The sequence below is a fragment of the Lepisma saccharinum genome, chromosome 28 (assembly GCF_977018435.1).
Source record: "Lepisma saccharinum chromosome 28, izLepSacc3.1, whole genome shotgun sequence".
Lineage (NCBI taxonomy): Eukaryota > Metazoa > Arthropoda > Insecta > Zygentoma > Lepismatidae > Lepisma > Lepisma saccharinum.
Genome location: NC_139256.1, coordinates 14,421,983 through 14,434,013, shown reverse-complemented (window position 1 = coordinate 14,434,013; position 12,031 = coordinate 14,421,983). Strand labels below are relative to the sequence as shown.

Here is a 12,031-nt window from a genome sequence, read left to right as displayed (position 1 = left end):
AATTCTCTCCTTGTAAATAAATTATTTCAGTTTTTGCATCCCAATAAAAAATATTCAGCACAATTTGGGGACCATGCCTATTTTGCATAATGAAATTCCAGATAATCACATATAGTAAATTAATAGGCTGTCATATTTATGGTGAGTAAAAATATCGAGATTTTGGTATAAAAACTGGGCACATTTCTGGATCAAAAGTGCTATATAAAATTGCAAATAATTACCTGCAGATTTGAGTATAATCATGGAAAAAAAAAGGTAAAAAGTTTGTAATTGGAAAGGCAGAAATAGAAAAAGAGGAATTCATTATAGCGGCCGAAGGAATTGGGGCCGCTCTAGATGATAAGGATGATAGAACAGAGATTAAGAGTAGGTTACACGACATTATTGAACAGCAAATCCAAAAATAAAATAAAAAGGGGTTTGATAGGAAGGAGGGAGAGAAGAATAAGAGACTTATAAAGAGGTTGAATAACGTTAGAAACTGGGTCAGGGAAAATGACGTATTTATAATACGATCCGATAAGGAGAACACAATGGTCGTATTGCATAAGGACGAGTATAAGAGTAAATTAGAGGAATGCTTTTTAAATACTGACTACAAGGAGGTACATAAAGACCCTATCAACAAAATAAGAAGGGATACAAAAAAGGAAATTGAAATTAGCACAACATTAAGTAGGACTGAGAACAAGAGACTAATTGAGAAATGCAAAAAGGGGACTATCCCAGTGGCGTTTGGAATACCCAAAATTCACAAGAAAGGAGTTCCCCTAAAGCCAATCATATCAACGTACTCACACCCGGGATACGGCTTAGCAAAAATTCTTGTTGGGATAATTAAAAAAGTAAAGAAAAACACGACTTATAGTGTTCTGAATGCAGTGGAAGTAAGAAGGGAAATCAAGAATATTGAGATTGATAATGAAGATGAAATCGCAAGCTTTGACATAGTTAATCTGTACCCCCAGTGTGCCGATTGTTTACATAGGTGGCTTATGGGTAATGGAATTCATGTGATAACTGCTTGGGAATACGTCAAATGGTTTAATATAGTTGCGGGGTATAATTATTTCTATTGTAACGAAAAAAAACTTATGCAAAAAGAAGGACTAGCCATGGAGAACCCCATATCAGGGATAATATCTAGCATTTTGATTCACTTCATTGAGAAATCAGCATTAAGCACATTAGAGAGTAAGGTTAAATTTTACGGGAGATATGTGGGTGACATTTTAGTTATCGGTAAAGAAGGAAGTTTGGACAGTCTATATAACAATCTAGGGGATCAAGAAGCAAGAATTAAATTCACTTTGGAAAATATGAAGGATAATAAAATTAGCTTCCTAGACTTAGAGATTTGCAAAATATGTACAGAAATAGGAACAGGTGTTTTCCATAAGCCCTTAGCAGGAAAAATGTACATCAATAAGGAATCTGCCCATGCCAGTAGGATTAAATATAATGTCTTCCTAGACTTCTTCATGTATGCTATTAGATTATGTAACAGTAAAGAGAGTTTGATAAGGGAAATAGATTGGATTTATAAGGTAGGTAGAAAGAATGGGTATGGAAATGAGGAAGAATTTACACAAAGCAAGAAGGATATGTTCTAAAGAAGAAAGTAAGGAAAATAGTAATGTTTAGTAACAAAAATAAAGAAATAATGAAATATAAGTACGTGGCTATTCCCTACTTTAGGGGACTGTCTGAGAAGATAGAAAGAATATTGAAAGAATTTGGCATTAAATGTGGGATGAAAGCACCCAGGAGCTTGGAGAAATCCTTCACGAGATATAAAAAAGAAGGAGGAAAAAATGAGGAAAATGAAGAAGGGAAGAAAGGGATATATAAGATTAAATGCCAATGCAAAAAAGAATATGTTGGACAAACTGGCAGAAGTATGGGTATATGTTGGAAAGAACACGATAAGGATATCAGGGAAGGGAATCCCAGAACAGGGTTATCTGAGCACATCTTGGAAAAAGAGCATGAAATTGAGGATCCGGAAGTCCTTAGAGAGGAAGATAAACTACTTAGAAGAAATGTATATGAGGCATCATTTATATGTAGGAATAGACAAAATAAACTTGATAGGGAAGATGGTAACATCGACGAACTCTGGATAGGAATGCTGAAAGAATGGGAAAAGCGGGAATAAGAGGAAATCTGATTCAAGGTTACCCCCAGACGTAGAGCGCGAAGCTCGAGTCCTACGCGATTTCACTTTTGAATGACGTAATGATGGCTAATGACCGGAGGGATTCTCTTTTAATGAGTGTAACAGTGGGGTTTTAATAGATTTTAATAGGGATAAATTTTCCATAGTGTTTTTTTAAAAAGAACAGGTCAGTTGTAATGGAATCCCAATATTTTATCCTATCCATGTAAACCTATTCCTTGCCATTGCTATTGACAAAGCTTCATGGGCAACCGTGAAGCCGATAAACTGACCTGAAGAAGGGGACAGTGGAACACTTCTCAATATTGATACACTATATTGAATAATATTATTATTATGCGTAGTGTATACACTGAAACCTGATTTTACATTCGCGGATCTTACACTTATCCACATTATATATTCAATCCTGAAAGTTCCAATAGCGCAAAATGTTATAAAAATGTTCAGCTTTTCTGTTTTCCTGATTTGTTCCCAAGAAAAATATAAATGCAATGTTCTGCTATGTTATGTGAACAATATCACATGGGATCACTTGTGTAGGGTATTAAGTATTGATTATTGGGAAAATGCTCCTGCCTCACCATTTCTCTAAAAAGGAACAAACTCGATTCTGCTTATTATCTTGAAAACAATCCCATCACAAAAGTTTCCTCTCAAAAAGATCTCGGAGTTATCATCGACGAAAAACTAAACTTTAATGAGCACATTACGAACACTACTAAAAGATCAATGTGTCTTCTCGGTCCTCTGTACAGATTCACTGAAATCCAAAACCAATCATCCATCAGCATATTTTACAAATCCCTTATCTCCACCATTCTTGAATACTGCTCTCCTATCTGGACCGTGGCTTCAAAAACAAATCTTTCCCGGATTGATTCTGTCCCCAACTTTTTCCTCGCCATTGCTCTCCACAGAATACCTTCTCTGAGGCACCTTCACAAAACAGATATTATGTTTGTCTTCAATGTCCAACCACCACACACTCGTCGCGAATTAGCAGACATGAAATTTTTGCACAAAATCATGAATGGTAAAATTAAATGTGAATTTCTGCTCAACAAATTTCATCTACGCGTCCCCACATGGCCAACCCGCAACGTTAAGCTCTTTCACAATTCCACCACAAGACTCTCCCTTCTACAGCGGTCTCTTTTCTACAGGCTTCATCGCACATATAATAACCTGCCTTTAAATGTGGAAACATTCTTGCCAGAACAAAGTTTTAGACAATTGTTAACAATGTATGTATAATTTTGATTTGTTTTCAGTGCCATCTTGTACTCTATTTTGTTGTTGTTGTTATTGATATTTTCCTGCTGTTACTGTTTCAGTGTAAAATGGTCATTCAGTACTGTATCTGAAATTTTAAGTAAAATAAAATAAATAAATAAATAAATGCTGGTATGACTGAAGATGACCGGACCCCTCTCTGATTTTCTTTATATTTGGCATACTTACTAATTGAGGCCTGCTAATGACGAATCTGAAGTTAAAATTTTTCGGAAACGTCTAGAAATTGCAAAATAATTGCGAACCATTGACGCTAGCCCCAAGAACCATTGACTTGTGGTTAGGTTACGCAAACATAGTTAAAATTTCATGTCATGGTAGTATCAGGATCTAGAAATTGCAAAATAATTGCGAACCAGTGACGCAAGCTCCACAAACCATTGGCGCTAGCCCCACGAACCATTGACGTGTGGTTAGGTTAGTTTCGGTTAGGTTAGGCAAACATAGTTAAAATTTGGTGTCGTGGTAGTATCAGGAATATATACATTTGCTTCTGAAACAAAAAGATTTGCGAAAATCGACTGTTTCCATTCTGAAAACTAATGCCTTATTTTAGCTTATTTTGCAATTTCTAGAAGTTTCCGACAACTTTTAACTTCAGAGTCGTGATTAGGAGGCCTCAATTAGTGAGTATGCTAACTATGAAGAAAATCGGCGAGGGATCCGGTCATCTTCAGTCGTTCCTGAATGCTTATATGTATTTTTAAAATTCACTAAAAGATTGTGAAGAAGAGGTTCTCTTGGGATATCAACCAGGTTAGTTCTGGATATACTTCCAAGCTTTCGACAGCTAACATCACTCTGGTATCCAGTGACTGAATGTAGACGAGAGCGACATTAGGTCACAGAAGCTTGATTGATTGATTGGGGTTAATTTACTTTGCTTTCCTGCCACTTCTGACTAATCACAAAGATGAGAACGGGCGATGATCTGGTGAAATTGATGAAGAGACACTCACAAAAAACACCCTGAGACCAGTTCTCATAGTCATACCCAGAACTAACATTCCGAGACAACGAACTAAATTTTCTGAGAAACAACTAGATTTCATGTTGGGTCTAAAAAAAGATGAAGAATGACTGATTGAGAAGTTTAGGATCATTCAAAATCATGCAACAGATCAGAAGTCTATTGTTATTGGTCAATATAGACACAATGATGCATCAGTACAATTGCAGACAATTTTCACCAATCTGATATTTATCTAACCTGCAACTTTATGCAAATTGTGTAAAAATCATGTATATTGAATACAAAGTACCGAATATACTTAAGCGCAGATATGTTATAATTGAGACTGCACCTAATAACACTTACCGTGACAACATCGCAAATGGTGTGATGTCCAGACTATACTTGAGCATGGCAAAGGAAATGCCCTGCGCTTCTTTGTGTATGACCTTCTTCGTTGCCTCTGGAGTAACATCCCGAGGAGAAAATCCTGTTCCACCAACCGTCAGAATAACATCCACCTGGTGTTTGTCGCTCCAACTTTCAAGGACTTTCTGCAATGAGCAATTTGGCCTGTCACTTTAAAGAATCCCTTCAAATCAACAGAAGGTTAAGGTAAGGTTATGAATTAAAAGGAGTGAGGGCACTCAGCCAATTTTTGAATATTTACCCCCCCCAACTTACGTAATACCCGAGTTATGTAATAACTGTATGTGGCTGTCACAAGACATTTTTTTATTTGAAAAGTGTGATTTCAGTTTGTTTTTTATATATTTTTATACTTTTATAGGTTATATCCAAGTAAATACTGTTGTATGATGTTTCATTTATAAAAAATAATACTCTACATTTATACACACACACATACATACATATAATAATAATAAATAATGCAGTTTGTTATGAAGCTACACTTAACCAATTTACAAATTAGACTTACGTCAAGGTTTATGTAACACATTACTTATGTAACTGGGGGGGGGGGGTTACTGTACTAGAAAATTTTAGTTATTTATAATAATTTTACAAATATATTACAAATACTAATATGAAATATTTACCAATAACAGTAGTGTTTTATAACAAGATCCTGTGAATTCCTTTACGGACTCATGAGACATGTAAATCACTATCAATGTACGTAGTAACAGTTAAATGAAAGTTGCTATTAATGCTTATAACCACATTTAAAAAAAATAAGGATATGCACTTAGTATTAAATATCAATATGCATACATCTATATATGTGCTGCATATGCCTATTATATTTGCAAAATGTTCCACCTATTAAGTTACATAAGAGCTAGGTTGAGTATATTGAATATTTTACTCCATGTCAGAACTAAAGGTTATAGGTATGAGTCAAGGCCAGGCATCGGAGTTTCATTCTTTCCAGGTTTCATTTTTATCGATGCAATTAAATAGAAACAATAACAAGAAAAATGAATGGTCAGATAGAACCTTAACAATAAATTAAAAACCATCGTTGAATAAAATGCTTCGATTTAAATTTATTTAATGTAATTCCTTCACTTTTGCATTGCCATGTGTCTTTAAAGACAAAATCTTTTGACCAAATTAATGCTTCTAAAACCTATCATTACAGTACAATCCAATATCTCAAATTACAAGGAACACAAATTAATTGATGCAACATCTACATTAGAAATAAAATGTATAACATGGCAATGTTAAACCCCAGAAAGGTTCAAATATGTTCTAAACCTAAACCTTGTGAATATTAAACAAATATTTATTTTGGGCCCAAGTTCCTTCTGTTTTATTGTGATTTCATCATGCTACGAATGCAATTTTTACATGGTTTGATTTCGATGTACATCTGTTAACAGATACTGCGGAGTTTTAGCGATTACTTAAGGTTTTGTTCAAAATATGCTTTCATGGTTAGGTTACGCAGGTTAGGTTTGGTTCCCTTAGCATTAAAATAAAGTCCCTAAATGCATTCTACTAAGGTTCCGATTTACTTCTACATTCATTCCCACGCTTCTACGATATTTACTGTCGCTTGTCGACGGAGAATATCTTGTCCATGAGAAGTGCGTAAGGTAATTTTCAAGTTGTTTTTTCAAGGTTCAAATTTCGTGTTACAATGATTTCCAAAATTCTACGATAATTAGTCTTTGTGCTAGGAAAAATCATAAAACAATCGGAACCGTTACCCTATTTTGTGTCAATCTACCTTAATTTCTTCTTCCTCATCAGGTATACATGCACAAAGTGTCACTTCGGCATCTATACTTATAGCATTGACAATTAGGCTTTTGATATTGCTTCCACTTTTGTCCACAGCTTCTTTTCTTGAACAAGAGTCACTGACTTAAAAAAGAAAGAAGAAAAATAAATTTACTTGTACAATAAGAATTACAGAATTCACATAATGACATATAATCCCTCCAATTTACTCAACTTTCCTAAATAATTAAATAGTAAAATGCAAATGAATGATATGTACGTATTCTTCAGAGTACCCTCACCAGCTGGAGATATTAATTTTCTGCTAATATCACTGGATTTCACAATTTGTCACCATATTGGGCATTTGCTGCTCTGAGTTCTGTATTCTGAATGATTTTTCCATTACGTAGGGGGTTATGAGAATGTACGTATTACATAATCTCCAAGTCTTAGAATATAATTCCAATTAATTCTAATGATAAGCAAGTTTTATTCATGAAAAATCTACACGAGAAGAGGACAGTTAAGGACACTGATACCAAAGGGGGAATACCAAATTAGCTTAAGCTGCTCAAAAATATTTAAAAAAAAAAATGTAAGGATGCTTGGGAGAGCTGTCTTTTAACTACTCATGACAGATGTCCAGCAATCGGAAGTTTGGCCAGGAACTATTTTATGGCATAAAAAAATCAGAAATTCACCTAAAAGTATTTCTTCTTCAGTGTACTGTTAATCGGTAACAGTTAGATATAGTGAAAACACATTTCTTCAAATTTACAGGAGAAATTACGGGAAAGTACCTATGGACTTTTGGAAGCTGGGATTAGTGTCTTTTCCATTTGTGCAACTTATTCAGCCGGTAAATAATGTAATTTTCGACATTAATGTATCTCCGTTGCACGAGAGCTCGTGCCACCATTACCTTCGACTACGTGAATCAAATGTTCTGTGCGTTCGAATATGTAACCCCCTGTCAGAGTAGCAACCACACGGTAGTTTTACCAGATGATGTGCGAGTGGGATTTTTTTTTTGAATTTAATTTTGTTTGCCTAACCTAACTGAACCTAACCTAACCTTCTCTGAATAGTTTGTGGATCAATGTTAGCCTAAAAACCATCATTTTTCGGTTAATAAGTGTTAGTGTAGCAACCACGCGGTAGTTTTACAAAATGACGTGTGAGCGTTTTTTTCCCCCAATTTAATTTTCTATGTTTGTCTAACCTAACCTTCCGTGAATGGTTTGTGGATCAATTTTCGCTTAAAAACATTTTGTGAATAGTTTGTGCGGCATTTTTCGGTTCATAAGTTTGGAAATACTGCATATCAGCTGACGATAGACAACGTGAGTCAAGATTTGCCCGCCATATTGTGTGTAACGAAAGCGAATTAGCAACGAACAATAAATACTTGCAATGTGAAAAATTACGCTTTTTTCAGTGAAAAAAACATAATCCCAAATCCCAAGTTAAAAAAATGGGTAACAGTTTCATGCATCGGAGACACATTTAAATCGGATATTTTGTCTTTCTTGTGGTTTGTACTTACCAATTATGTATTGCGGAACATAGTGGAAGGTGCCAATATGTTTTTTGCACGAAAACAAACACTTTTTCTGCTAAAATAAACCATTTTCCTTAATGCTACGGAAAGCACGTCACGGTGGGATATCGCTTGCTTTGCGAATTGTAACGCTTCTTTTGTTTTCGAATATCAATGTTTCCAACTCTATTGTGCATGAAAGTTGTAAAAAACCGGGGATCAAAAACCATGCACGGGTAGCCCCACAAACCATTGACGTTAGCCCCAAAAACCATCCACGGGTAGCCCCACAAACCATTGACGTTAGCCCCAAAAACCATCCACGGGTAGCCCCACAAACCATTGACGTTAGCCCCAAAAACCATCCACGGGTAGCCCCACGAACCATTCACACGAGGTTAGGTTAGGCCTGTTAGGTTAGGTTCCATTAGCACCCATTTCACCCCTAAATTAATCGAAAAACCATTTTTCTTTCTCGAAAAAAAACCGCGCGTTTCTCGAAGAAAAAAAACTCGCGTTTCTCGAAAAAAATCGCGCGTTTGGAAACCCTGATTCCACTAGCGAGATCGCGTGACTTCCGACGCTAGAGCCATCTGCAGGTACATCTTGGAAACAACGGCATGATGTTGTCGATTTTCACAAAATGCGCAATATTATTACATGAAAAGTGATTATTTATTGTTCTGCTGCATTGTAGAATGAAGTTTTAGGAAGAATATATATCGACGGAGGTTGTAAACCTTGGACAAACTCATTTCCGTACGTAGTTTCTTGTGTAAAATTGAAGAAATGTGTCTCCGATGCATGAAACTGTTACCAAAAAATGTTCCGCTATGCATATAAGGTAAGTACAAATGTAAAGAATTCGGAAATAAACGAGTTAAATGTATTTTCACTACATCTAACTGGTACCTGTTAATCTTCTAGGCCCAAGTTCCTTTTTCTTTATTGCGATTTCATCATGCTAGAAATGCAATTATCACCTTTTCCTCAACAACAAATTAATTAATGAATATCCTATCTGTACAAGAAATGGGCATGACTTTGCAAATATACAGGTTTTTACTGGTGATTTCCGTCAAATTTTGACCAACTACAACATAGCTATACGTACATAAAGATCCATGCTATTCTATTCTATAAATATAACCACACCTGTTAATACACCGAAGGTGATCAGCTTGCTTGGAAACATGGTTTACGAGACTGCTTGTCACAGATTCTGCTTGTGATGAAGAACAAGAAACAAGGGCTTTGAATTCCTTTATCATTTCCCCTAATCATATAATCTTGGTATAATCCTCAATGAATCCGCGATATGCCGTTGTTCAGGCAAAATTACATAACAAGCACAGGATGTATTTATTAACGTTATTTGGCCTTCGCTGAATTTCAGTCTGCGGATGCGTCAAGGACAGAAAAAAAGAAACTTCTTCCAAAATAAGATGAGCACAAGTTGAATGTGTTCGAAAATGAAATCTACAAGTTTTCTTTCGGCTTGGATTAGGACCAAGGTTGAAACTTGGTAGCTATAACATTCAGTCCAACGAGCATGTTGTTGCAGAGCAATTTCATAATGATTTGAAAAAATAATTAATGGCTTCTTTTCAATATTTGAATGGTACAAAGGTAAATTTAAATTATAAGAAACAACTGGAAAGCAGACGGCAAATGTAACAGGAGGCAAATTGTCCATCAGCATGTTCATTCACTCGGTTTTCTGCAATTTGTGGATAAAAGAATATGAGATAAATGCGAAATGTACCATCTCTTCGACATTAGCAAAATTCCATTCATTAAAACAACTTAGGATGAATAAAAAAGAAGGAAAATAACGATGGCAATTTGCTTACTGTTATCTCGCCGGTTACACAAGTAGTCCACCCAGACAGACATATAATCTGAGGCAGTGGCGTAGCGGCCGACTGACAAAGCGGAAAGGGCAGGAGGTGCAAGCGGGGTGTAGGGCCCTTGCAAAGTTATCTCTGTGCTCCTGACAATTTTGTATAAATCCAGAAATTCAACAGATAGTATTGCTTGTAAAAAACCGATTTATGAAAGCTCGCCAGAGTGGGGGCAGGTGACGACACTCCCTTCCAACTGGTGTTATTGAAAAATCGAATGATAAGGGTCTTCACTTCTAGGAGCATGGCAATTTACATGTTTTGTACGTGGTGTGTTCTGTATCTTATCACTTTTCCAGTTTATAGGAGGCTACAAACTCGACTGGTCGATGTTCGCTAAGCGACTTCTATTGTTTCTTTTCTAATATACTCAAGAAAAACATTTTCTTCCAATGTCAACTTTATTTGGCAAGAAAATTAAACTCTTCGAATAATGACAAATGTAAGTTCGAAACAATTTATTTTTGACATATTATTATTATTAGTTTATAACTTGTATTTATATCACTAGCTTCGTCTCAACAAAGACGATGAAATGAAATAATAAATGGGAATACTATTTTATACCATTTTCACACGTCTCCTGGAAAAGGTCACTGGAAACAATGCAACGAAAGTAGGGCAGGCACATCTCACGAATAAAAGGCGCTAAATATGAATAACCGTTATTTCGTGATTGGATTTTCAGGCGTTTCATGACTGTAAGCTATTAATGCAGCAGCCAAGTGTATTAATGCAGGCTTGGCTAACTATGATGTAACGACTGAAAACAAAATAAGATTGATTGATTGATGTAATATTTATTCATGGTGTTATATGTGTTTGTCCTTCTCCATATGATTCGTTTTAATGAACGATTGAGAGACAGGTGAAAATTGTCTAAAATAGTTTGCCCATCTATTATTTCATAAATAATTCATCGACTTTCTATAGAAACTAGTGATACAAATATTCAAGTCATAAGTAGAGGTATTGGAGCGGTTCAAAGTAATACTTGGTACGAGGCCTATTATTTTTATTAATTTAAGCATAATGGTAAACCGGGCCTCCCCCATGGCGCAGTGGTAGCGTCGCCGCCTTGTAAGGGGTCCTGGGTTCGATACCTGGTGGAGGCACAAGTGGTTCGGATCCCACTATAAACTGTAGGTCCAGTCCCGATTAGCCTTACTGTGCATAAAGTGGACTTAAAACACCAAATCAAACCAATCAAACCAAACCATAATGGTAAACCTATTTTGACGATGTTTTTGTCGATTTTATACTATTGCAAATCTGTGATTTTTCATCTCGTACTTCGTACGAGTGTCATAATTTCTTTCGAGTTAAAGTATGTAACACCTACACCTACACCCACCCACGCCCACCCACGCCCACTGTAACTGACCCAAGATTCACATTTATTTCATTTATTATTTATTGTTTAATTTTGTGTTTAACATGCCTTATGATAATTGTGTTGTTATCAATTACTATTTTGTTATGTTCCAAAACGTTGTTGAATTAATAAGATGTATAATTAATTATTGATAATGTGAAATTGCGATGTATAAATTTCTATACATATTTTGAGCATAGCAACGAAAAAAAGACAGTAGATCAATAAGTGATAAAATATATGGACATTTTAAATAGTGACGTCCGATTTTCATTGAAGTTATCAAAATCCTAATTGCTATTTGGTAAAGTGAATACTAGGATGCTTCGTTGAAGTTCAAGTAAAAGGCTTGCTTCAATAATTTGGCGCCTACAGCCAGGATTGAAAAAAAAGGACAATCTTCTGATGCGTGGTGAGAAGTTTGCGCAATGGTAGTTATAGACTTTTAAAATTTTATTTTGTCTTCGAGTTGCAATTTGTTTAACATGTTCCGAAGGCAAAATTGGCGACCCTAAATATTTTATTTATGTTTATTATTATTCTGTGCAGTCATGGCAGATAAAACTAAAGAAACTAAGTCTAAACA

The 12,031-nt window shown here is 35.5% G+C and overlaps 1 protein-coding gene across 2 annotated transcripts in view; it reads right to left on the bottom strand.

Annotated features, from left to right (window-relative positions):
• Positions 1-10,088, bottom strand: part of cin (Molybdenum cofactor synthesis protein cinnamon) — a 42,154-nt gene extending 32,066 nt beyond the window's left edge. The window contains exons 1-3 of one of the 2 annotated variants that reach the window (XM_083114094.1): positions 10,020-10,088; positions 6,631-6,767; positions 4,797-4,984 (exon numbers count right to left, since the gene is read on the bottom strand). In XM_083114094.1, the coding sequence (XP_082970220.1) occupies positions 4,797-4,984; positions 6,631-6,767; positions 10,020-10,062 (368 nt within the window). In that variant the 5' untranslated portion in view covers positions 10,063-10,088. Of the gene's footprint in view, positions 1-4,796; positions 4,985-6,630; positions 6,768-9,321; positions 9,693-10,019 lie in introns of those variants that run through there. The other variant, XM_083114095.1, reaches the window with a different exon arrangement.
• Between the last annotated feature and the right edge of the window lie 1,943 nt (positions 10,089-12,031).